Genomic DNA, 27,908 nt, shown 5'->3' on the forward strand with positions numbered 1-27,908 from the left:
CTTTAGAATTTATCTTAGATTATCCTGTTAGGGATCTGTCTTCAGATAAAAAAAAACAATGCAGGACTACCAAAGCTATGTTCTTATAACAGCACCTCATTTCCATGATAACAACAAAATAAATTTGCAGTAGATATGACTTATACAGCTTCTTCTGACAAGCAGACCCACTTAGGATACATCTATTTGTCTTGAATTCTTCCATTCCATAGGAAAATGTGGAACTATTTTCCTAAAAGCTTCACAATAAAATTAAACATTGCATAAAGAAATATGTCAATACCTCATTTCACAATCACATCCATTCATTAAATTGAGCTACAGTTTTATCTGTTGGTACAATTCTCCTAAGTGAAAAAGTCTAAATAGAGCATGATTCTTTAAAAAACTAACAAAAATGTGACTTGGCATTTTTCAGCTATTTGAGTGGACACATTAATGAGCAGATTCCTCTACAACCAGTTAAAGTTCCCCTCCTCAGAATCACCTGCCCTTCTCAGAATCACCAGTTCCAAGAACACTAATTAACAAAACCTTTCCAGTGAGAGAAATTCCAGCAGGAATGGGGAACAAGAAAATCATAATGAGTCAGAATTCTTGCTTAGAATACACATTGACAAAATCTGCTTTTCCCTGTAAAAAACATACAGACTTATGCAGCCCCAAAAAACCCCCCAAGATCTCTCATTTGAGGATTTAGAATAGACCCTCCAATACTTGGTACATTTGAGACCACAGTCAAACAATCCAGACATAAAAACACACAATTTATTAGAACAAGGAAGTATTACATCTAGACTATGCTAGTCAGCCACAGGGGACCAGAGTCCCTCATTTCAGCATCCATTCCAGCACTGCCCTTTAATTCCTATGAAACACAAATTCTGTGTCAGAGGAAGTTTGTTTTAACAATAGAATATAAATTCAAAATTAGGAAGACAAGCTTAGAGGAAAATTATATATTTTAATTGCATAGGCTTAAGCAATGCAGTTCAACATACAGTTAATTTCAGTGACAGGTATATGAAAATTGAAGTCTCTCTCTCTCATTAACTGTGTATTTTTATTTCTTAACACAAAGAATTTTACAGAATTGGCAAGATGTATTACATTGAAAAGTGTACCTGTCAGAACATCTGAAATAGCAAAGAATATTTTAATTTATAATTTAATTTTTGTAGTGGCAGAGGTGGATGTTTTGGGCCTTTTTTAAATACTTTTCTGTTTTATACTTTCCTTACTATAGAAACTGCTATATATCAGTTTGGCAAAATATATAATTGCTATGTTTTAGTTAAAAAATCCCAGCAATATAAAGACAATGGATATTTAAATATAAATTATTTGTTTTGAAAACCATTTAGCAAAATACAGGAAAGGATGATATGCATTACAAAATACATATGTGATTACTAAAACCTTTGAGATTCAATGCTCAGCTTTGGATGCGTGATCAAAATGACAAAGCAAGATCAGTCAAGAGGGTGCACAGGCCAAGGGGCTAAATGCTGTGAACATCTCTGCACTTCCAGTACAGCAGACATCCTCAAAATTGGAAAAGGATGACCTGCTCTCTTTCAAGCTAAGTACCAGCATAAGAAAAAATAAGTGAGATGAAGAATGTTAAAAGAAAAGTTCTGAAGAAAAGCTACCATTCACATTTATGCAGTCAAATCTGAAGCTTTTCACAATGCATCATAAAACAAAATTGTCTCTTGCATATACCCCTTCAGGCATTTTAGTATTCTAATTCACTCCTATTTTTAAATAGGAGACTTTATTTTAATATAAAAAATATGGCTTTTGGTATGGGAAACAGCCTTAATAATTTCCAGTGAAAAGACATGAACAGCATTTTTATTAGAAGAGTGGCTAGCATAACTCAACAGACACTCCATGAAATTTGCCATATATTATTGTGAAAGCATCTAAAGTTTTCTGTCCCTGAAATCAGTTTAAGACTCTAATTATAAAGTAATGTACATCAAGACTAAGTCCTCTCTTACTTAGTCACTCCTTGTTTAGAAAATGTCCCTTCTTCTTTTTTGTCATCTTCCACTCTAAATTCCCCATGAATTCCTTAAAATATTAACAAAATCATCATCACCCACAATTCCAAAACTTAATCCTTCATAGTAATCTTCAAACTCAGAATAGGACACTTCATTGGGGTTGCTGCAGGACTCTCCTAATGCTTCTAGAAATGATGATTTAATTTCTTCTTCTGCAGTTTTGCCTGTGAAAGTATATTTTTCTATTAAATACATTCTAAAGAAGATGAATATGTAGCATTTAATATACTTCAGGCAAGAAACTTTCAAATTTTAGCTTGCAAATATTTTTTTCATTAACAAATCCAATATTCTGATTTCAGAATTAAGTCATTGGCTCACTTATTACCGCCTGTAGAAATTACCTTACTTTTACAGCATGATAGAATTAAGTATCAGAAAACATGGGGTCAGCCAATTGCAATGAGTTATGAGAACAGGAATTTTTTTTTTCAAATGACTGCAAAAGCTGCATTTGTAAACTAAAATTCTGAAGTTATCTTGTAAGAAAGTGTATGCTTACTGTAATAAAACTTTAAAGTTCTGGGAAAACTTTAAGATGGAAACTGGCATTTGAAAAGTGTTCTGCAATTTACATCTTTGTCCTAGCAATTTTATAAAGACAATACTTGTGAGGAAAAAAGTGCAAAAAATATGGCATTACAGCATTGGAAAAAAAAATCATATATTGTATCCCTATACCCACATGTGACTTCATGTGTTACCACTAAAATCCCTGGCAATATTAAAAAAAACCTCTCTTCTATAGATGAAAAAGAAAGGGTCATGACATCATGGAGACTTTCACAGTGACTAGTTTGGTACATGGAGGTACTGATTTTTAAAATTGATTACAAACATTTAAATTCCTATTTTTTCAATAGCAGACTTTAAACATTTCTGAGACTCCTGAAAAAATAATGAAGAAACCAGCATTTCCTCTGTACAGGATGACAAACCTGTCCCAGATATAAATTAGAGTTCCTTCTGAATAAATTATTCAAGTGCTGAGTACATTCCGTGTCAGTTGGAATCCTTGCATATTTTGATGGAAAACAGTAAAGTGAAAATGAGAGTACCCTACTAAGTGAAAATCATTAATATCATATTTGCCACTGATAACTTACAGATGAAAGCTGTGAAATAACTGCTTACAGAGGTAGGGAAAAGAACTACTCTGCATACCAGCAGCTTGAAAAAGGGCACGTATTAAAATTGTGTTTATGAACTCCATTACTATTTATAGTTACGTTCCGGAGAGACTCATTTTAAGTCCTCAGATGAAGAAAGTTCCCCTTTAACAGCTCAAGTCTAAGTAAATATGAAAACAGTTTGTATTTCCAACCAGTTTCTGGATGTGCTATCTCTGCTGATAGAGATAGCAGATCCAGATTTTTGTAGTTACGAATTTTTGTTAGTTTGTTAATGTGAGTCACCTGCCAATACTAGAGGATGTTTCTTTGCACAGTAACATTTTCTGACATCTACCATAGACACAGTCCCAGTTTTGTTGAAATCTAGTTTCATGTAAGCCTATAGGGGAAAAAAAGAGTTTCATATTAGCATCTCAGGAAAAAAAAAAAAAAAAGTGGAAAGATAAAAAGATCAAATACTGGATGATGTCAATTTACCTATTTTATGTAGAGCACCACATACTAGAAAATCATTCCAGATTATGCAGTTTCATTATAATTTTACCTCAACAGTTTTCTCATCAAATGTATGTCCCCTGGTCAACACAAAAAAAAATTGTCTTCTCTCCCTAATTTCTAGCTCATTCTTGGAATCAGAAGTTCAGCTGCTTCCCTTCTGCCTCCTCCAATTATTAAGATTCCCCATCATTCTGGCAGAAGCCTCCCCACAGCCTCTCCAGCACTGCTACAGCAGCTTCATTTGCATTTCAGTTTACTCAAAAACACATGCTCCATACGTAAGGCTAGGAGAGTCAGATCCTCTATGACTGAAAACATGAAAGTGTATGTCATTTTTCTTGATCTTGATATCCAGCTGCTACTCCTTTGGCTGGATTGTGATCAGTGTCTGATACTGCAAACAGCTCTACATTACAGTATAAACAAAGAACAAGTGGCATTTCACATGTAACATGTCTCACAAATATGACTCTCACTGTTGGTCTCAAAGGAGACAAGTATTACTGCATCCTACTTCAGGCACTGCAGGAAGAAAGTCTATACATGCAGATTTGCCAAAATTTCTCATTTGCCAGAATAAGGAAACAGGTTTCTGGAAGAGATCGTCTCAGGGTGCCAGACACTTCATACATGGGACTGAACTATAAGAGCAGCACATATGCATGAAAACTCAAAATAATAAATGAATTAATTCTAGAATTTAAAATTAACTAATTTAACAATGGAACGGCATGCAGTCCACTAATTTACCTTTCTGTTGATAAACTGATCTGAAACTTCAAGAAGTCAATTTCCAGGTACAGAATTTAAGAAAAATAACCACAAAACCCAACAACTAAAATATGATGAGTGACTAACTGCAAAATTAGACTGCGAAATATTCACACTTAAAATATCTGCAATAAAACTTACTTTTCTTACAAATGTTTTCCTATATTCATTCATTTCTCCAAATATGGCATGAGTAAATTCTCCATAGTCGACCTTATCATTCTTGCTGTCATCAAGAATAAGCCATAAGGATTCAAAGTCCTGTAATTGAAAAATATTTTGCCAAAGTTCTTCACTATATCCTGAAATAGAACAATTGCTATAATGGGAAATTTCGGTATTCTCACAAAACCCCCCTAAACTTCTAGATCCAAACTCACTGAAAGATTTGTTAAAATAACACGTCACTGATGACCATAATTCACGTTATTCAGTTCTGATAGCTGTGAGCTGCTTTTACAACATAATATATAAAACAAAGAAAAAACCTAAGTAAAGAGCATAAACAAAATTATTTTTTTAAAGCCTAAAGAGAAAAAATGGGTTGCAGTCATACTTGCTTCTTCATGTCATGACGTAAAAAAAAAAAAAAAAAAAAAGATTGCATGTTTTAAAATATATTATTTTTTTATTTTTAAGAACTTTACATAGAACTGAGTGCAGAAATGCCAACATACCATAGGGGAAAAAAAAACACCAAAAGAAAACATGCACAACCCAGGTATTAAACTATAGATTTAAGCAAAGAAAAGAAGCAATTCCATAAATTAAGAAAGATAATACCCACGTTTACAGTTTCAGCTAGACTCACCCCTTCAGGCATTTCCAAATGGAATAATTTTAGAGCTTCTTTCAAGGCTGCCTGAGAGAGAAAACCATTTCTGTTCTTGTCTATTTGTCGGAAATACTTTCCTAAGCCTGTTATAACCTGAACTCCTCTTTTACTTAGTGTTTCTCTGAATATACCTGAGGATTTAGAGAAAAAAAAAGACACAGCATTTACCTGAAGTTGTCCACTTACTATGGAGACAATACAGAAGTAAAGAACACTATCTACATATGATAGCCATGCATTCAGACTCCCTTGTCTTTGATGAAAAAATGCCAGTCCAAAAGGAAATCATCAGCTATTTAACATCTGAGTGAAAATCATATAAAGTATGTCTAACAAGCAATATCTAATAAACTTTTTTCAAAGAGACCACATAAGGAAAGAAAAAAATGGCTACTGCCCTCAAACTGTAAAACTGCCTACTTCTGTGATAACTGATTACATGCCATGATTTAACATACAAAGCAACTTTGGAACTACTTCAGAACAATACAAAAATTCCATTACGAGACACAGAATTGCTTCTTTATTCTACAAAGACAGAGAAACTAAAATTGAATGGGTTCTGGTAGATACAAACCTTGAATCTTCTTGAAAACTTCACTGTCATCCACCACTTGCCTGGAACACTCTTCCTTGAGTTCCACAGAGGAAGCTCTAAAGAAGTCACAATTAATGTTGATTGGTAAAATTACATGTAATATGACTGTATTCAAAAGAGATGTAGTAAAAAATGCCAACATACTCAACTTTATCTTTCATTCATATACTACTCTTGCAAACAGAATATCCAATTGCTTGAGCTTGATAGGGCACTCACAAAAGTCTTTGCTGACCAGCTGCAGATACACAGAAATTCTTTTCTAACAATATTAACTGGAATTGCCTCTACTAATTCATTAACCATGGATAATTTCTCCCATGCATAAACTCTCCAGAAGTTTAGTTCAATCCTAATCTCATACCACTGGAAGTGTTTGTTAAAGCAACCACATTTAACCACCAACAGGAAAATAACATGTAATACTTTTCAAATAAGTCCTACAATTATTTTAATCAGAATATTTTAAAAAATGGAAAACCATTACTGTCAAGTCTGAGCTGCTTGCTCACCAGTGTTTTGCAATGACATACTCCTGCTCCTGCTTTCTGAGGCCAAAGACTTATCTCTCTGCTATCTAGTAGGACTTTTCATCTCCACCTTCCATTATGAAGTCCCTAAAAGCTTACCTACATCAGATCACCTAAACTGGAAAGTCAACAGGCACCTGCAGAGGACAATGTACCCCCTCTAGAACATATGTAAACCAAAAGATTCATGGTTTGTGACAGAAGGGCATAGCTGCTCCTGGGAACCTGCAGTAGACCTTTTGGACTGTAGCTGAACAGGATTTTCTGTCAGTAGAGTAATGAAGGTAAGAGAATTCAATTCAAGAGTTATGCACCAGGGAATAAATGTCATCATACAGAAGAAAAAGATAACCTGAAACTTAGTCACTAATGGAAAGAATACAGAGAGAGTATAAAAAAGGAAATAATCTATTCCACCACAGGTAGTATAAAATCCAAAATTACAACTCATTGAGCAGCTCTTCTTTATGGTTCTCCTATTCAGAGATAACATTGGTTCAACTCCAAATTTCACAGGTATAAGATTAGCCACAAATGATAGAAAAAGCTGCTTTACTTGAATGATAGGGTTCTGAGATGTAAAATGTCTTACATAAACTAGCTGAAATTAAACTGTTTTGTGTTTTATTTCACTGAAACCTTGCCGAGAGGGAACAATTAGCACTAAGCATCATACAACTATACAGTTCTGGAACCAATTAAATTTGAATTTACTGTTCTATGCACTGTTAGCTTACTATAGCTCCTTTGCAAAGCTTTCAGTCTAAAGGGACTTTTAAGTGAATATTACCATATCTGAGAACAAGCTTCATGTGACTGAACAATTGTAGAAAGAAAATAATAGTCAAGTTCTGCTAACAAAGTAGTCTTTAGATACTGAGCATATTTAATTGAGATTAAAATTATTCTCTTCCTAATCAAGAAGGGATCAAAGTATAAAATCTGTGAAGAGAGCCTGGGAGAGCTGGAACTGTTTAGCCTGGAGAATAGAAGCCTTGAGGATCTTACCCTCAAGTACATATGAATACCTGACAGAAAGGAGTAAAGAAAACTGAGACAGGCTCTGCTCAGTGGTGCCTGTTGACAAGACAAGAGGCAATGGGCACAAACTGAAACAAAGGAGGAGTATGATTTGTATATAAAAACATGTGACCTCAAACAAAGCAAAAGAACAGCTTCACATTTCAATTCTTTCTTTAAAATTACTCCTTACCATTCTAGGAAGTTACTGAACTACACAAAATCTTCTAATATCAATTACTAATTTCTCCTAACAACAGCCTAAATAATATGGATTCTGCTTTTAGCAGTATAAGTAATAAGGTATTAGAAGCTGGATTTTTTTCTTTTTTTTTTTTTTTCCTTAAGGAATGAAAGGTAATTTGAAAAGCAGTTATCAGCACTCACTTCAGATAATCCATAGCTGCTTCATCAATACTTATCACACGAAGGGTGAAGAAAGGGTTCTGCTTAACAGTTTCTGGAAGGTTATGATCGACACTTCGGAAGGTCAGATTGGCTCCCTGTTGGTAAAGCACACAATGATTTAAAAATAGGTTGTGTATTTTATACATAGAAGGCAAGGGGAAATAAAGAAAAGCAGCAAACTAAAAGCAAAGAATGCTGAGAAGATTTAAAATATGGAGTAGCTCTAACTACTAATATCTGGGCAGGCTTGGTTTAAAACATCTCCAAAACTCATGGATTTGGAAGGAGGAGACAGAGACACTGTTACTGTGCAAGGGTCTCAACCACTTGGACTTTGTGAGAGATCTGCATGTCTTAATGTCAGCCCAGAAAGCATGATTGCAGATGTGGAGATGCACAGACACAGCATCATTCCAAAGAGATACTGAACTCAGTGCAATACATTTTCTGTGTGACTTAATGATGCATATTTATTCAGAACACATTTCTATCTGCAGGCTGCAAAAATACACATGACAATAAAATATGAAAATCTTAACAAGTAGCTTTATCTTCCATATCACAAACTCATCTATTTCATCTTCTAAATTCTTAGGTGGTTGTATAAGCAGTTAGGATAGGCATGTGATTAGACAAAACACACTAAAAATTCATGTCAACATCTTTTACTTTCTACATTTCTCACAAACATAGTTTTTCCTCTAAACTTCAGGTTTGCAGGAGCATTTGAAGAATTTGGTGAAAATAGTCTGTACTTGAAAACTTGCTCAAGTATTTATACTTGAGCCAGTACAGCAGTACAGCAAGGTGCAATATGATTTTTAATCAGTCATCAGATTAGCTGATAGACAAAGCTTAACATTGTTTCATACACTTGCTCGAAACAGCTGGTCATTTACATTTCAAACTGTAGAGCAAAACCAATTAACCTGCAATTTCTTCATGTTTAAAAAAAATTTAATCATTGCTTCGAGTTAAAAAGGCCAGCAGACGTTGCAAAGATTATTTACTTTTAACAAGTACTTTGGTCTACTTCAGGACTCCCTCCCGAGTGGATCACTTCGTCCAACAAAGGTCTACACTGTCAGCAGTCTTGTGCCCTCTAGGGGGACAACTGCAAAGTGCAGCTTCATCTGAAACCTGCATCTGGAACCTCTAAAATGCAGGACAACAAAACAATCCGAACCTCTGAAAATCTTTAATTCAAAAATGTCACTTAAGGGGAATATAGGGTCTCAACCACTTGGACTTTGTGAGAGATCTGCATGTCTTAATGTCAGCCCAGAAAGCATGATTGCAGATGTGGAGATGCACAGACACAGCATCATTCCAAAGAGATACTGAACTCAGTGCAATACATTTTCTGTGTGACTTAATGATGCATATTTATTCAGAACACATTTCTATCTGCAGGCTGCAAAAATACACATGACAATAAAATATGAAAATCTTAACAAGTAGCTTTATCTTCCATATCACAAACTCATCTATTTCATCTTCTAAATTCTTAGGTGGTTGTATAAGCAGTTAGGATAGGCATGTGATTAGACAAAACACACTAAAAATTCATGTCAACATCTTTTACTTTCTACATTTCTCACAAACATAGTTTTTCCTCTAAACTTCAGGTTTGCAGGAGCATTTGAAGAATTTGGTGAAAATAGTCTGTACTTGAAAACTTGCTTAAGTATTTATACTTGAGCCAGTACAGCAGTACAGCAAGGTGCAATATGATTTTTAATCAGTCATCAGATTAGCTGATAGACAAAGCTTAACATTGTTTCATACACTTGCTCGAAACAGCTGGTCATTTACATTTCAAACTGTAGAGCAAAACCAATTAACCTGCAATTTCTTCATGTTTAAAAAAAATTTAATCATTGCTTCGAGTTAAAAAGGCCAGCAGACGTTGCAAAGATTATTTACTTTTCACAAGTACTTTGGTCTACTTCAGGACTCCCTCCCGAGTGGATCACTTCGTCCAACAAAGGTCTACACTGTCAGCAGTCTTGTGCCCTCTAGGGGGACAACTGCAAAGTGCAGCTTCATCTGAAACCTGCATCTGGAACCTCTAAAATGCAGGACAACAAAACAATCCGAACCTCTGAAAATCTTTAATTCAAAAATGTCACTTAAGGGGAATACTTTTGGTCTTCCCAGAAGACTAGATTACAATTTACAATTCAAATATCCAAATATTACCTCAAAAAAAAAAAAAGTATTACATTCAGCAAGAGAATACTTACAACGTAGAAGTCACTAAGATCATAAGCTTTTCCCCTTCTTTGTCCACGTTGATGTTGATAAACTCCCTTCTGAATGAAAGGCAAGGCATTTGTCCTGTGAAATAATTCAAAACTGAATTACTAAAACAATTACATTTATTTAAGCTTCTTGGATACAGTGAAATATGTTTTCTAAAACCCTTTTATAAGGTAATTCATCCTACCTGTAAAAACAACCTGCAATTTCTTCATGTTTAAAAAAAATTTAATCATTGCTTCGAGTTAAAAAGGCCAGCAGACGTTGCAAAGATTATTTACTTTTAACAAGTACTTTGGTCTACTTCAGGACTCCCTCCCGAGTGGATCACTTCGTCCAACAAAGGTCTACACTGTCAGCAGTCTTGTGCCCTCTAGGGGGACAACTGCAAAGTGCAGCTTCATCTGAAACCTGCATCTGGAACCTCTAAAATGCAGGACAACAAAACAATCCGAACCTCTGAAAATCTTTAATTCAAAAATGTCACTTAAGGGGAATATTTTTGGTCTTCCCGGAAGGCTAGATTACAATTTACAATTCAAATACCCAAATATTACCTAAAAAAAAAAATTTAAAAAAAAATTACATTCAGCAAAAGAATACTTACAATGTAGAAGTCACTAAGATCATAAGCTTTTCCCCTTCTTTGTCCACGTTGATGTTGATAAACTCCCTTCTGAATGAAAGGCAAGGCATTTGTCCTGTGAAATAATTCAAAACTGAATTACTAAAACAATTACATTTATTTAAGCTTCTTGGATACAGTGAAATATGTTTTCTAAAACCCTTTTATAAGGTAATTCATCCTACCTGTTTTTTCCAAACTGTCGAAATTCATACACAGTAAGGGATTTGTCACACGCAAAGAAAAATCCAATTAACTCCCTGCAAGCATCATGACCATTTCTAGAAGGAAAATTGAAAAGCACTTTTATGTTTTTTATCTATATAAATCCAACTGAACCCAAACATAAGTAACATTTATTTTGGAATCAGAATGGTTTTGGAAAGTTGGAAAGGACCTTAAAGATCATTTAGTTCCCAAACCCCTGGCATAGGCTGGAACACCTTTCACTAGGTCACTCTGCTCAGAGCTCCATCCAGTCTGGCTTTGAACGCTTGCAGGCATGGGGCATCCACAGCTTCTCTGTGCAACCTGTTCCAGTGCCTCACCACACCCACAGTAAAGAATTTCTTCCTATATCTAATCTAAACCTGCCTGCTTTTAGTTTTAAGCCATTCCCCCTTGTCCTATTACTGCACACCCTTTAAAAAACCCTCTCCAACTTCCCTGCAGCCTTCTGTAGGCACTGGGAGGCTGCAGGAGGGTCTCCCTGGAGCCTTCCCTTCCAACTGGACAATTCAACTCTCTCAAGCTGTCTTCCTAAGAGAGGTGGACCCTCCCTCTGATGATCTTTGTGACCTTCCTGTGGGTCACTCCTAACGGGTCCTTCTCAGGCTGGGGACCCCAGAGGGGGACAGGGCACTGCAGGTGGGGTCTGACGGGAGAGAAGCAGAGTGGCAAATCCCCTCCCTCGCCCTGCTGGCCATGTTTCTCTTGGTGCAGCCCAGGACATGGTTGGTTTACTGGGTGCAAGCACACACTGCCAGATCACGATGAGCTTCTCATCCACCAGCACTCCCAAGTTCTTCTCCTCAAGGCTGCTCTCAGTATCCATTTTATTTCCAATGTTGCATGCTGTACAATTTATTTTTTTAAAGAGCTCTTTGACTATTTTCTCTAACCCACCATGAAATTCAAGTTATGGATTTGGTCACGTGTTTTAATTCAATATTCCATTCTCCATAATGCTAAAAAACACCTCCTGAGGCTTCATGTTTTAGTATGCCAGTGTAATTTTCACTGATTAACTAAGCATTACATACACCAGGACTACTGAATTCACTGAGGTATATGAAAGTATGTTGCTGAATATTCAGCTGTGTCTAACAAGTATACAGCTCACAGCTGCAGAAAAGCATCACTTTCAAAACTGAAAAATATGTTTATGCTACCACTACTCAAATCAGAAGAGTTTCAAAGACATTCCAAAATTTAATACATAAGGAGCTATGAACAAGTTGCAAAGCCATTACTACTTATAGTAGTTGCCACATCTAAGATGAGGCCAAAATAATTTTAATCAACTGAGATGCAACAGCTAAAAGCACTATTTCACACAGCCCCTGTGGTAACTATCCAGAGTAGAGCTATGGGTATAATGGTAACATAGCACTGCTTGCAGATCTTAACATTGCACAGTGGGACTGTAAAGCCACTATCCATTAGCCACATCAAAATTTGTACTACACGTGGACACCCACACACACTTTTTTCTTTCAACATAGGGAGCAGAAACATTCAGTGCAATTAATCAGTTCAAGACAGTAATCCTCATTCACAAATTCAGAGTATTGAAAAGCTTCACAAAATTTGTGATTACCTTGATATAATCCTACTATCAAAGCATAGTTTTTTGGAGAGCATGTTCTCAGTTAGTCCTGATTTGGTCCTTATTCTGTGAAAATAATGCAACATGTTAATGATACCTATATGCTCCCAGATAAATGTTACATAAAACTCAACCATTTTCAAACAGCAAAAACCATGAAACACAGTATCCTTGGCAACTGGCTGAGGAGATGATCCTTTGTAGTTGAATTAGAAAGCAACTTAGAGCTGTACAGCGTTCTGTTATTATATAATATGAGAGTACATTCACAGAGAACATAGATATGAATGGGAAATTTTGTTTACATACACTTATATAAAGAATTAACCTTTACCTCTACCACCCACCACACTTCCATAAACCAATGCATTCCCTTGCAAAAATACCCAGGTGGGGGCATTTTTATCCACATAAATATTTTATATTGGCTCTATTACTAGTTCCAGAAATGAAGATTTGTCTATGTGAGGAAGGTAAGAAATTGAGACTGTTTTTTTAATCTTTTTTTTCCTTTTTTTTTTTTAAATACAAAGATGACATTTGATGAGAAAGACTTAAGAATGGAATGTTACAATGCACAAAGCAGAAATGCTTGCCTGAATGTTGACAAAAACAGAACAACACTCAGACCTGCAGATTCGTTTAATTTTATGGATCACAGTGTTTCCTCAGGTATTTTTTAAGTCCTTGGAGCGACTAGTTCAATGCTGACAGTCCAGGAATGTAATTTAAATGCCAATAGGGTTAATTATTGCAGCAGAAATGAAAACATGAAAGAAAAGTATGATTATTTTGAAGATCTACATTAGCCTTTACAGATGCATATTTATGCAATTTATGAACCTAAGGATAGGAATCTCTGAAAGGATTGCAAGCATCCAGCCACTTGGAAAAGGCTGGCAAATCCTTGTGATGAATAATATCAACATAAGCTTAACAATGTTCTCCCAGTTTTTATAAATTCTATTGATCAATCATAATTCACAGAGAATTCACATAAAGAGGTCCCTGTAATCTCACTAGGCAATAAAAATCACAGAAAAGCTACAAAAAAGGCCTCACATGAAGCTCGTGGATCCAAGCCAAAAACAGAACATTTGGAAAAGCAAACAGAATTCACAAAGCTATATAAAAAATATATAGCAGAAAATTTATTTTTATAAACTTACTTTGTTTCATGGAGGGTCCTTTTTCTAAAACGCATTGGTGCCATCCCAGCTCCCAGAAGTCCTTGAGCTTCCTTGCAAGCATCAGAACGTGTGGACTGCTCTGGATCACTTATAACAGCTCTGACCACAAAGAGCAGGGAGAATCCCTGTTACTGTCAGTATGGCTGGATTTCAGGTCTTACATGTTTTTATGCAGGAAAGAAAACACCCAAGAATAATATAGTAATACAATCTTGGAGTGATCCATTAAGCTTGCATAAATTTGTGGGCCTAATTTTTTGTTTATTTTTACAAATTCTTAAGTCTATTTCATAAAATCAAACATATGCAATAATATTCTGGCAGTGCACTGCTATGTAGTTATGTTAAATGCAGACATATTATTTAAAGTATATTTTATATATCTTATATAAAATAAATCTTAGTATTATGAGGGCTTGTGGGGTCTTTCATAATTTCTATATTTCTGTAAATATTCCATCAGTGATATTCTTTAACCATGGCTCTCCCTCCAATATCAGTGATATCACCTACTAGCACTGGCCAGTGACACCAACTCAGAATCACAGAGTAGCCTAGGTTGGAAGGGACCTTAAAGATCATCTAGTTCCAACCCCATGCTGTGGGCAGGACACCTTTCACTCGACCAGGTTGCTCAGAGCCCCATCCAATCTGTCATCCAACAAAACCTTTGGCACTTCCTCCCTCAAAGCCTAACTACACAGCTGAGAAAAAAGGAACAGATTAACTGGGTTTTGAGCATTTTGAAATTCTCTGTATCAGTTCAACAAGTAAACAAAAGAAGAGAACATTTAAAAATAAATGAGATGCTTGTTATGCTATTGAAATGGTTATCAGGAGGGAAAAAATAATTTTGCATGGCTATTATAGTTTTCTAAACTTGCTCTCTGATCCTTACAGATACATCTTTGTACACATCAGTTACACTGATTTAATTGCAAAATTTGCTCTACTAAAAAAATATTCAAAATACCTTTGTATTTCCTTAAATAGCTTTTTTTTCATGCAACAGTTTTGAACTAATCTTTTCCGATTAACATCCTGATATCTGATTCCAAATTGTTTAGAAGTACTGGCAGAGTTATATTTGGAACATAAACAGAGAGATTTTTTAAATTAAAACTTCATCCTGATGCAGCTGCAGCACTACTGAATATTGTTTTGACATTATCAACAGAGGGGCTCAGAGTAGGAGAAGGAAGACATGGAAAAAATAAGGCAAAGCAGCAGAAGGAGGATAAACACAGAATGGCCATCCATGATCCAAGATGCACAAAGCTGTACATTTAATGGAACACCAGTAGTACTAAAACACTTCAACATAACCAGCATATTTTTAAGATCACCTCTGTAATAATCTTTAAAGGGATATGACACAAGCCAAGCACTTGTCTGAAAACTGGGGGTTTCAACCCTGTATAGTTCCATAATTTTAATCCTCAGGATTAAAACTGGAATTTAACATTGTGTTTCATGACAGTCTTACTTCCCTCAGGCAACCTTCTTGTCATGTCAGCTTTTAAATAGTGTAAAAGTGCTAATAGACTTTCAGACAATATAGGTCATTTAAACTGCCATTGTAACAGACACAAATAAAAACTAAAATGGTGAAGTGCAACAAAATTTCAGCCTCAAAATCTTAGGATTTGATGGGCTGGAACACCAGTGCAGATGACTCCAGAGACTGTAAACTATGCACAGAATGCAAAATAATCTAGACATACCCAGAGATAATGTCTTGTAAGTATAAAGTAACATGAAACTATATTAAACCAGCTTGCATCTTCTTATATTGTCATAACCAGGCAGCTTGCATAAAGCCCTGAATTATTAAAGCATGCTTAAAATAGAGGGATCTTTCTGCACAGAAGCAATGCTCTCTTGAAGCTAAAGGGATAGCAATGAAAGCAGGAGATCTTACTGTACAACCTGGACCAACTCAGTTTATAATAGTGCCTTTTTCCTACATGCCCAGCATTGGTATAATACTCCTTTATGCCTGAGAGGTGTTGCTTCAGTATTAATAAAGGATTAATAAATATTAATAAAGCTAAGATTTTTAGAAAGGACAATAAATATTGAGGACAAGTAATTTATAAGATCAGGCTTCCATGTATTTTCTTGAGGTGCAACAGGGCTGTTTTTGAGAGCTAATGCTATTGTACAGACCTTAAAAGAGGTTCAAGCATAAAATTAGGAATTATTTCCAGAAAAAAAAAATAACATACACTTGGCACTAGAAACTGATATTTTAAGTTGCATTAAGAAGCCTTTCACTTAAAGAATTTTTGCAAATAATACTACTACATAAGACTTCATATGATTTGAAACAAAATGATCAAAACACCTCTTAAGCAAAAAAAGACAAACATGAACGGATCTAAATTCTTCTGTAGGGAAAACTGAAATTTTACATTATAAATTCATTTACCTACATAATTGATCCACCATAACTTGTTCTACAACAGCCTGTTTTCTCCTCTCTGCAGCAACATCTTCCTGCAATGAAAAACTGGCTGAGAACAAGTGAAATATATAATAGCAGGCACTTCAAATCATAAATTACCCTTTAAGACAGCATTCAGAGGTCACAAATTTACCCATGCCACAATTAATATTTTTTTACATTTTAATAGAGTCTATTTGCATAAAAAATAGACATATAATATTCTCTGCTACACAATCAATTTGTCTGTGCATATTAGTTGTAATAAATATGAGAATTCTAGCATTTAGGTTTACAGACAAAATTCTTATTTCTGTACTGTTTCCAATACGTTCTGTAAGTACAATAGAGCCTTTGGAGACTCACATTATTCCAAGTTCTTCAGGTGACACAGATTCCAACTAAGAGAATAAAACTTTACCTCCAGCAATATTTAGTCAAAAAAATTCTTTTAAGACTTAGTCTCAGTTGCAAGATTTTTCTTTCTCGCCTGCCACAGTAATTTTCTGCTGAGACAGGTCAATCTGAAAAACCTTTCAGGAAATATCATCCTAAAGGGGAAAGGGAATTTAACATGATCTTCTTCTTATTTTTATTAGAGTAACACTGAACCGTAACCTTGTGCCATTCACTGTAAAGTGTGCAGGCATTGATCATAACCTGTTACACAGAGAGAAACCAAAACACAAGAGGTGGCCCAGGACAGCATGGAGGCCACCAACAATAACCAGGCCTCAGCACGACTCTTAATCTTCCACATTCCTGAAGTTTTTTACTGCATTTATTTTGCCTTTTATTAAAAAAAAAATTATATGAGAAAATAGAGATTACTGTTACCAAGGGGGGTTATGCAACCTTGCTTTTTTTTTAGTTATTCTGAAACTAGAGAATTTAGATATTTTTCTAATTGGTCTTGTGTGCAAAGCAAATTCTAGAGAGATCTAGCCTTTGTGTGGATGAAGAAGTGAAAAGTTCCCAGGTACCTATAAGAGATAATTCCTAATTCCACAGAGATGTTACGGGTAGAATTCACAACCTTCAAATAAATACTGACTGGCACTAGTCAAAAAAGAAAAAAAAAAAAAAGCCAAATAGAAAAAAACCCAAATAACTAATGCAACACCAGACCAGCTGTTGGTTATTCCAAACTGATTTTAAGCTTAAGAAGATTTTGGAATTGTTAAGAAATAGAATTTTTAGTTTGATTTCAAGTTTTGTTTTTGCACATATCAAGTGCAAAAACTACAGGGTGCTTTATTCTGAGTTATTGATTCTTTACCCATTAACTGTTGCAACAGATGTATTAAAAAGAATGATTTAAAGGAGGACATGGTGATAGTATAGAGCAGTATTTGTTATAACATATTCCACGGACCCATCTTATAGATCCAAACCAGTTAGCATGCTATAAAGAATGTGATTTTTGAAAAATTAAACAAAAAAAAATTTACACCTTAAATTTCAAGTGAATATTAGGTCGCTGAATGACCTAATTCTTCCATTCTGCTCTTAGACAACAGCTCTACTATGAAATTACAAAAATGCCTAGGGCAGAGGCAAACATTGAATTTGTAGCAGCTCTCACTGCAAAAGTAGTTGCTGTTCCCTAAATATGAGCATTCAGAGGAAACCAATCTTCTTCAGAGGTTATACATGAAATCTATTGGCAATGAGCTGTGAATCAAAAAGTCATGGAACAAACTGAACTGGAAAGGACCTACAAAGAACATCAAGTCCAAGTCCTGGCACCACACAGGATCATCCCTGAGTCACACCATGTACCCAAGAGCATTGTCCAAACTCTTCTTGAACTGTCAGGTTTGGTGCTGTGTGCACTGCCCTGGGGAGCCTGTTCTGGTGCCCAGCCACCCTCTGGGTGAAGAACCTTTTCTTGATACCCAGCCTAAATCTCTCTTGACACAACTTCAGGCCATTCCATTCTGTCCTGTCACTGGTCATGAGAGTGAAGAGATTGGTACCTGCCTCTCCTCTTACCCTCATGAGGATGTTGAAGACCTCAGTCTCCTCCAAGCTGAACAGAACAAGTGAGGAGATCATCTGCTCCTCATACGGCTTCCCCTCAAGACCCTTCACCATCTTTGATGCCCTCCTTTGGACACTCTGTAATAGTTTAATACCTTTTTTATATTTTGGCACCCAGCACTTGAGGTGAGGCTGCCCCAATGCAGAGCAGAGCAGGACAATCCCCTCCCTTGCCCGGCTGTGATGCTGTGCCTGATGCCCCCAGGGCAGGTCTGCCCTGCCTGGCTGCCAGGGCACTGCTGGCTCTGTTCAACTTGCCATTGACCAGGATCCCTTCCATGGCACTGCTCTCCAACATCTCATTCCTCAGTCTGTCCTCACATCCAGAGTTGTCCCGTCCCAGGAGCAAAATTTGGCACTTTCCCTTGTTGACCTTCATGCGTCTGGTGATTGTCCAGCCCTCTGATTTGTGAAGGTGTCTCTGCAGGGCCTCCTTGCCTTCGAGGAGTCAGCAGCTCCTCCCAGTTTTATATCATATGTGAACTTATGTATCCCTTGTTCAGTATCCCTTCCAGTCCTGTGCCCAATTATTTATGGAGATTTTGAAGAGCACAGGGCCTAAGATGGAGCCCTGCAGAACCCCACTAGCAAATGTTCATCCCAAATTACAGAAAAATCAAGAGAATTTCTACTTTAACATTTGACTTTTCAGTAATGATTATAGTAAAAGGACATATTAACATTGTGTATTCTTGAACAAAATTTTCAGGTAGATAAAATGAACTGCCAGCAATTGAGGCAATATATACAAAATGGAATTAATACACATGCAGTTTCTACTGCCAATTTTTTCCAGTATTCTACCACTATCAGAAGCTGGACCTAGGAGAACATGAGATGGTCCTCAAAAGACAGAGTGAGTCAGCCTGTGCTGACCATGAGTGCTAATGAATAAAAAAAGGGTTCTGAAGAGCTTCAGTAACACCTTGCTCAGACACCTGCTGGCTCTATTTTAAAGCATGGCAGCTATAGAATATCTTCTATTTTGCAGTTCTGCACACCTCCCTTTCTCAGGGCTTTCACTGTATTTGCTTTAGCATTAAGTAGTTACTCTAGGGATACTTCATGACTTTTTTCCATTATCTTTAGCCAATAGTATAGATTTTTTAATTTATTCTAAAAATAAAAGCTTAAGTACTTCCACAAAAGATTTTCTTGTCATGAAAATTAACACTGACCTCAGTAGAGCAATATCTGCATTCATTTCAACAAGACTAGAAATCAAATAAATCGTTGAAATGATGCAAAATTCAATGCATAGTGATGAGCAAATAAAATTAATTCAAATTACTATTTACTTTAAAACACCATAAAATTTATCATGGCTTATTATTCCATGAGAAAGTTAGAATGCATAACCCTTTCCAGCAATCCCTTCAAAAACCAGTTATAAAAGCCATCACTCTGCATATGGAAATACTGAATCATGCAATATCAAATCAAGGTTCTTCATCCCTGTAAATGATCCTAAATTCAAGGCCTCAGATGGGCAAGACTCCTATTGTTCAGTCCCAAAAACAGTAAAATTCACATCTATATAATAAATTAAAGAAGTGTATTGGGTACATCCATGTAAGGAAAGTTTTAATTCCCCTCTCTGCGTGCTACTGAGTCCATGGTGATTTCCAGACTTTAGACCTTCCTTCTTCCTTCAGAAGGGATCTGACTAAAGACCAGAGCAAAAGCAATTGAAAGGAGCAGCTAAGGGAGCTTGGGTTTGTTTAGTTTGCAGAACCAGCAGCTATGAGGTATTCTGAAGAGAAGTTATAAAGAAAAGAGAACCAAACTTTCTTGACACAAGCCAAGAGTATAACAGGAGGTAAAGGTTACACACTGGGCCTTGGGAGGATTGGTGTGGACAATAGGAAGAACTTCCTCACACAGAGAATAGCATGTCACATGAAGATGTTGCTTATAGACACTGTAGAAGCTCCATCCCTAGAGCTTAAAGACACAGGCACAGTTATTGCTGACTTAATATAATACTAGCTGATGGAATTATGGAATCTGTGGACCACTGAATACAGGCTTAGCTAAAAGCTACAGATCAGAAGAAATCATAGAATATCCTGAGCAGGGAGAGATCCACCGGGATCATCAAAGTCCAACTTCTGACATTGAATGTAACATTATGTTTAGGTTCACTCAGCTACCTCAGTTATTCGTAGTTGTATGAATGTATCTGTATATATTACTCATAATTCGTGTTCTCATTTATATCAGTTACTGCATAAAATACAAACACTGCAGATAAGATTTAAAAAATGCTCACTGGATTGCTCAGTTCAGCTCCCATTGAGAGAAATGTTTAAACTCACATGATTTCAATGGGTGCAATTACATACTAGACCCAAATCTCCGAAGGCATAACTTCTGGGAAGCCATTCTCCACATCAAGGTGGTTAGCAGCATCATACCAGTCCAAATACTTACAGCTTCTGATTTCCTTATGTTGTGCTGCATATTATGTGGTTTGTTTGTATAGCATTGTTGCAGGAGAGCTTTCTTATCAAGGGTTACAAAATCATAGTGTCCATCTTCAAGCTGTGTACCCTACAAAAAAATACATTCTTTTGATAACTCAAACGTAATGAATTGTAATAAAAACAAACTAAAAAACCCACACATGTTTTCCTCAACAATTTATTTTAAAATACTACTTTCTTTTTTACTTTTTAAAATGTCTACTTCTTCTACTTCATGCTAACTAAAAGAGATTTTAAGTCTAGCTTTCTACAGAAACTGAACTTACAAGGAAAGACTAGAGAGCAAGATTTGTATCTTTTGAATACTTACCAGTTTTAATTTATACTGCAATAAATAATAAATTTTAAAAATCTCAAAATACTGTGTTCCTACAAGCTTTGTGAACAAAACAGCAGCAAGTCAGAGAAAGCAGACTTTAGTATCTCTGAGGATAAGACAAGAACTCGTCTGTTTTCTGTCCTGCACAGGAACAGCCAAGTGGAAGCAGAGGATTTGCTGTTAGCTATAAAGCTCAAAGCTCACTGTAGAGATACTGCTTTGTGACCAGTGAAGAAGTTAAATATAGCCTAGACAGGGAAAAGCCAAAGCATGCTACTGGTCCTAACAGACTTGTAAACCAGTTCCAGAGTATTACAGAAATGTTTTGTACATGGACAATATCAAAAAAAAAGGATACAGGAAGTTTTGACAGAAACAGTTTTAGCAATCTCCTCTATGAGCACCTTCTTTACGGAAAAGACAAGTTGTTACAAGTTCCACGAATCAAGCAAAACAAGTGTATTGAAATATTTTTTATTTATTCATCTAATCAGGTAGTGATAATATCTAACACACAAAAAAATGTTCTTATAGACATTATATTAAAATCTGTGAGACGAATAACACACATGCTTCTAGTGCTTAGCAAGTATCTGGAACCCAAAATCACCAGTCCCGCTTTTTCTCTCCCAGCATACATTTGCCATCTAGTTCTTCATTTTCAGATAACTTGGCTCCTCCTGTAAATACCCTTTAGATGGGCTTGCAGTAGTGCATATAAAGAAGTCACTCCTTGAAAAACGGATTATATGAGTGTCAGACCAGTACATTAGAGTGGAATCATTAGAAAAGGAAAAAAAAAAAAAAAAACAAAAAAAAAAAAAAAAAAAAAAAAAAAAAAAAAAAAAAAAAAAAAAAAAAAAAAACTAAAAAACACAAAACACCAAACTATAACAAATCTCCAAAAGAGAAAATCTTATCTGCCACTACACATAAAACTAAACCACAAAATAACTCAACTTTTTTTTCATTCACCTCTTATTCACAGAATGTTTATTAATAGGTTTTTTCAGGTCACTAGAAGCACAACTATGAAGAGAAAGCTCTTTTAAAGCTGTCTGTGATATGTGAAACAATCTTTCTTTTGAAAAGCCTTCCCTTTTCATTCTACTGAATGTTAGGAAAGTAAATTCAGTAAACTCATTGTTATTCATAATTTTCTCTGAAAAGCCATGAGCACAATATGTTCTATCAACATTTGCATACTTAACTTTCCATTAAGATTCTTAAATGGTCATCTACCCTCAGCAGAATCTAGCATTCAACCAGTCCTCACAGCTGTTGCTTACTTAGGTTTCCTGCTTTCTTATACCTACAATGATGCACCTTTCCCTGTTCAACCACTCTCCTCCACTATCTCTTCCAAACAAGATGAAATTTGGGGTTTTTCACCCCTTTGTTTTCCAGTGTCTCTCCACTGATCTATCCTTCTTTCCACCTTAATTTGAAAACACAAAAGAAAACTGGCAGAATTAGTACCGCTTGCAGTCCAACTGTACTGAATCTGAACTGTACAACATCAAAGCAAAAAGTACAGATAATACCTTTTGTTATTTTAACCCCATATTCCTTTCCATTTTCAGTGTTAATAGTTCTCTAAGGAACAAACAGGTTAAATCATTTCTCCTTCTTCAAGTCCTATATACAGTCCCAATTTACAGAATAGCAATTAAAGTACTTCTAGATTTTAAAAAATAAAAAAGCTTGAATGAATTTCTGGTTTTGGAAATAACACTTTACGAAGATCTTCCTGCTGTCTCTCCTCTTCTTATAGGCTTTAAGTTCTCCCTTATCAATCATGCTAATCTTCAGGCTCAGACTAGAGGTGTACTAGGAAGGCCAGTGTTACTTTCTTTACCAGGGAACAAAACCATACATAAATTCTCAGAGCACTTCAGTTTCTCTCTCTGCAACACCTGAAATAAACTTCCTACAGATTATTTCCTCCTCAACATTAGATGCTTAAATTACATGGTTTTATTTCTTTAAATAAAAACATGAAATAAATTACATACATAGATGTACATTTGCTATTTAAAAATGCAATTTCTACTTTGCCAGCTACCTTTATTGAAGTGTCTGGACACTGGAGGTGGTCTTTTTTCTTTCCTGCAATTCTCTGAGGATGTTGCTTAGATTCTTCCTTCGTATCTGCTTCATACAGACTGTGCTTCGGTTTGGGTCTGTCTGGGAGGGATGGCAGCTTTTCTGGTCTTGTCTTCTGCTCCAAAACAGGATGTTAAAGCAATGAGTAATCAACATAAAAGCCTCTGTCTGGTCTATTGAATGCAAACAGTATTTTTTTAGTTCCCATCCAGTATAATGTCTGAAACTTCTTGACATGATGCTTCAAATTAAGAAAAAATGCAAACAGGACTGCACATTCAGGCTTAATTTTCATTGAGTTCTTCAAATTCTACCATTTTAAAATCTAAAACACACTCTCAAATGGTTTTACATTACTTTTAAAAAAGAAGTCAGATTCAGTGGTTCTGCCTTATAATATCACTAAAATGGAAATTTTGACATTTGATTTTCGAATGGCTGAAAATAGACGGATGGATGTTTTTTGGTCAGGAGTTCTAATACTCTTGTATGGCCGATGAGAACTGACACACTGTTCCTTAGAACAACATCAGCTGCACAGCTGAGTACCTTTCTAAACTTACACCTGTTTCAGGGCTCTGCACAACAGAGGCTGGCATCAGTAGAAAGGGCAGCAATGACAGAAGTCCAAGATTCCATTCTCTTCTGTCTCCCTGAATGACTAACACCTTCAATATTTAAGTTATATTCCTTCAATGCTAACAAAAAAAAAAAAGTAAGATGGCCTTCTCTAGCATCTCTACTCAACACTTGCAACTTATCTTGCAACAACATGTTACAGTCTTGCTCTAGAAAACCATTTCTCAAAACCCAAAAAGATTTATGTTTTTGAAGAGCCAACTTTCTCCTTCAAAAGAGGATTGACATCCCTTCCCTGGTTAATTCCTGAATTATAAGAGTATATTTAATTTTTTCTTCCAAAAGTGACCTATTTTAGGAAGATTTACTTACACAGTTACTGAAGAAGCTGGAATCTATCTGGCTCAGGGAAAGCTTGGTCAGAGCCCCAGAAGCAAGAAATGCAGAAGTAAAGGCCTGTCAGAGGAATGAATTAAAATATTTCAAAACAGCTTGAAAATCTTCTCCACAAAGAGAAAAAAAAAAAAAAAAAAAAAAAAAAGATGGGGAGCAAGTCAGGCAAAAAAAGGGAGAGAGGAAGAGAGAGAAAGGGTAAGTAAACAGAAGCTACATTCCAATACTTTAAGAGCTCAGAATTTAAGACATAATGAAGGCAGAAAGGAAGCAACAAGAGATAAAGGAAAGCAGAAAAGGGAGACAGACCCTGAGAAACAAAGCCCTACCAAACTTCTACTAGCACTCCTGCAGTTTGACAGAGTTATACACAGGAACTTTGTTTAAAAAAAATGCAAAGCAAGCAGTGTAATCATAAGCATCCAGACCCGAAAAGACCAGAACAACAGAAGCATGTTTGCAAGGCAGTAGATAGGAAAAAAAACCTATCTGCAGTTACATGTTTACAGTTACATCTTGAGACATGTATAAACACCTAGGTATTCTAAAAACTAGTATATTCTTAGTACTATTATTATAGTATTATCTTAAAAAGACCAAAAAAACACTTACCATTTCAGTTTTTACTTAAATGAAATTGTTTTTCAAGTAGAGAAACCATTTGGTTATATAGGGAAACATACAAAATAGTGATCTTGGCAGATTCACCTTGAGCTCCAGCCAATCTGGAGTTCTGCCCTTCAAGTTACTATAATATTTGTTTCAAGGAGCACAGGTTATGTACAAATTAATTTAAAATTTGTTTTCCTTCTAGTTAAAATCATGGGTTTTTTTTTAACACTCATTTGGATATTTCTTAGGTTTACGTAAGTTAAATATTTTTGAAATAATGGACTTTTAATCAGTGTAATTTTAATAATTTCTCCAATAAGCTAGTTCCTGTCACATAAAAAATTATAATATATTATATTTTCAGACCATATACCATAGTACTGAACTGATAAGACTTTTTGTCAGTCTGTATTTTTTCAACTTCTTTACCTCCATTTTGTTCTGACACAATTTTCTAGACACCTATTTAAAGAAAAGCAGGAAATAAGATGTATCGTGATCAAATAAAAAATTGTGACATTTATTTTGTTCACAATTAATTCAGATATAAAAGTTCAAAAGAACTCTTTCTCTGCATTCAGGAAAGTGTAATAACTGAGTAATTAAATTAACTCTAAAAACTTTTATAGTGGATATTGATCCTGAACAATGTTGCACTGTACTGTAAATCAGAATATTAGCATCTAGGCTCCTGATTTTCCTTAAAAAGCATGTAAGACTAGTGGTGATTAAGTTTCTTAGTCATCCAGGGGGGGAAAGATAACATGATGAGGAAATTCTAACAATAAAAAGATCATCAACAAATTAGATGTAATTCTAAAGTTTATGTCACAGATCTGTTTTAAAGAAAACAGCCCTAAGAAAAAACAAAAACATTAAATGGCTGCAAGTAACTCCAAAAGTTTTCTTTTCACCAGAAGTAACTACTGTGCCATAGAAATAATACTTACTGTTCATAAACATGTATTTTGTCTTCAGTCACACACTCACTACTACTAATCTTTGTTATTTCTATTAATATAGTTCTTAAAAAATAAGTACAACAAAAGGGTAAGTGTATCAATCAACAAAAAGCTAAGCTATGTAATAAAATATTTTTTCTAAATATTCTAAAGAATCTCAGTAAAAAAACTTTGCTAAAAATATTTTGGACCAACAGCACTTGGAGATATGAGCTTAACCAAAAGAACTTACATAAAAAGAAAATATATGCATGCTTTTCTAAATTACTGCTAAAGGGGTATATTATGAAGATATTTGTAGAGACAGACTGACATGTTGATGCTGTGCATATGGAGTCTGTAATGACGTTCTCCACCCTGAAGATGAATCTAGCTGGCACCTATGAGAAGACCTTCCAGTGTACGGTATGTAAGAGTCCCCGTCCTAAAATCACAGGAAAAAAAGGACAAGCAATCATAACTGTTTTATATTCAGAGTGATACTTTTATAAATTCCTGAAAAATGTGAATTCTAAAAATTTATTGAGACAAAAGTAATTTACAATTACCTCTTCATCAGAATCTCCCAGCCTCCCTAGATCTAGGCATGGCACCCTGCAGGGAGTTAAAACAATTTTAACAGCAATACATTCCCTTATGTTTTAACTACAATAAAAGCACTGCCTATTAGTTATTATTAGGTCCTTCACAAAAATTTCCATGAAACTGGGTATGGCCTACTCAGCAAATTTCTATTAGCCCCTCTTGCTTCAGCTCAGCAAGGGGCCACAGAGCTTCTCTTCCCCAGCAGCAGAGTACCCTGGCAGCTGAAAAGGATCCTTCTTTACTCCCACATTGGCTTCTCTTCCCTGCCCAACAGGAGCTACCGCAACATGATCATAAATGAGGGGTGCCTTACTCTCGTCTTCTGCAGCACATCCATGTCAACATTCCTCAATAATCAGTCAACAGAGAGGCAAAAGGGAAGCAATCTCTACTTGGGATGCAAATCTTCTGACCTTTCCATAGGAGATTAACACAGTAGAAGACAACCATATCTCAGTATTTTGTTCTGCTTAAAGAAATGAAAACATCTCCAATTCATGAAAGCATCTCTGTGCCTTCTGCCTTTACTCCAGGTATATTGCAGAGCACCATGAATACATTTTTTTATATATATTTTACCACCAATATTTGCAAGCAACTCTGTTCTATCTTCTTGGAATAAAAGAGTTCTTTATCTTACAGTCTTTTTTATTAGATAATGACAGACAGTACACAGAAATTGGAATGTTTTGACTTTGGTTGGAAGAATCAAAGGTCATAGTCACAGACACTTATAAAATAATTACATACATTAGCTCTAAGGCATTTCAGTAAATAAAACTGACTAAACTATCAATCATGGTCCTTGGAAGAGTAGATATTCCTCATGTGCCAAAGTCATTATAAGGTTTTAAATTTTAAAAGCACAAACAAAATTTCACATTACTTGTAAAAACCCTTCACAACAGTTTTTTTCTGTAGTTTTTACTGTAATACTTGAAAAAGCAGTCAATAGCTAAAATACCATTTTTCTCTTTTGCAGACACATTAAAAATATTCAAGAAAAACAATATATAAATATGTAGCTCTGAGTAACACCCTCTGAAGAGGATGGAGCCAGGTCTTCTTGGTGGTGCCCAGCAATAGGACAAGAGGCAAAGTACAGAAACTGATGCACAGGAACTTCCACCCAAAAAAAACTTCTTTAGCACAGGTGACTGAGCACTGGAACAGGTTGCCCAAAGAGGTTGTGGAGTCTCCCTCACTGGAACTACTCAAAAACCATCTGGATGCAATCCTGAGCAATGTGGTCTGGGATGACCCTGCTTGAGCAGGGAGGTTGGACCAGATGGACCAGTGGGTTAGACCCAGTGTGGTTTCTTCCATCTTTACCCACTCTGTAATTAAACCTCCACTCAGCCAAACATAAATCAACTTGATTCCAAAGTAAATAATACATCAAATATTCTACTCCAAATATAAATCACAGAAAACAAACCTATGATGATAAATTTCATGGAATGTTAAGTTGCACGTCACTAAAAATGCAAATGCATTGAGTTAATAATACACACAATTAAACAAGCTGATCAGAAATAGAAGCAGACTTACTCTGGTGGGCGAGGACTGTGTGTAGCCTGTCTATTTGGTCTCCAACTCTAAAAGAA

General features: G+C 35.6%; 2 protein-coding genes across 2 annotated transcripts; both read right to left on the bottom strand.

The window, feature by feature from the left end:
- Positions 1–1,738: 1,738 nt before the first annotated feature.
- Positions 1,739–16,257, bottom strand: LOC121352569 (calcyphosin-2-like). The gene is made up of 11 exons (XM_041465635.1): positions 16,202–16,257; positions 13,750–13,869; positions 12,572–12,646; positions 10,938–11,033; positions 10,112–10,205; positions 7,845–7,960; positions 5,887–5,963; positions 5,286–5,440; positions 4,616–4,735; positions 3,488–3,584; positions 1,739–2,236 (listed from the first exon to the last, which is right to left on the bottom strand). The coding sequence occupies exons 1-11, from the start codon at positions 16,219–16,221 to the stop codon at positions 2,061–2,063; spliced, it is 1,146 nt and encodes a 381-aa protein (XP_041321569.1). The 5' UTR covers positions 16,222–16,257; the 3' UTR covers positions 1,739–2,060.
- A 4,339-nt stretch (positions 16,258–20,596) lies between these two features.
- LOC121352502 (calcyphosin-2-like) lies at positions 20,597–26,697 on the bottom strand. Its single transcript, XM_041465507.1, has 5 exons — positions 26,615–26,697; positions 26,265–26,310; positions 26,030–26,140; positions 23,130–23,285; positions 20,597–20,812 (listed from the first exon to the last, which is right to left on the bottom strand). Exons 1-5 carry the CDS (start codon positions 26,644–26,646, stop codon positions 20,597–20,599), a joined length of 561 nt encoding a protein of 186 aa, XP_041321441.1. The 5' UTR covers positions 26,647–26,697.
- Between the last annotated feature and the right edge of the window lie 1,211 nt (positions 26,698–27,908).

Source organism: Pyrgilauda ruficollis, unplaced genomic scaffold (genome assembly GCF_017590135.1).
Source record: "Pyrgilauda ruficollis isolate IOZ18807 unplaced genomic scaffold, ASM1759013v1 scaffold19, whole genome shotgun sequence".
NCBI lineage: Eukaryota > Metazoa > Chordata > Aves > Passeriformes > Passeridae > Pyrgilauda > Pyrgilauda ruficollis.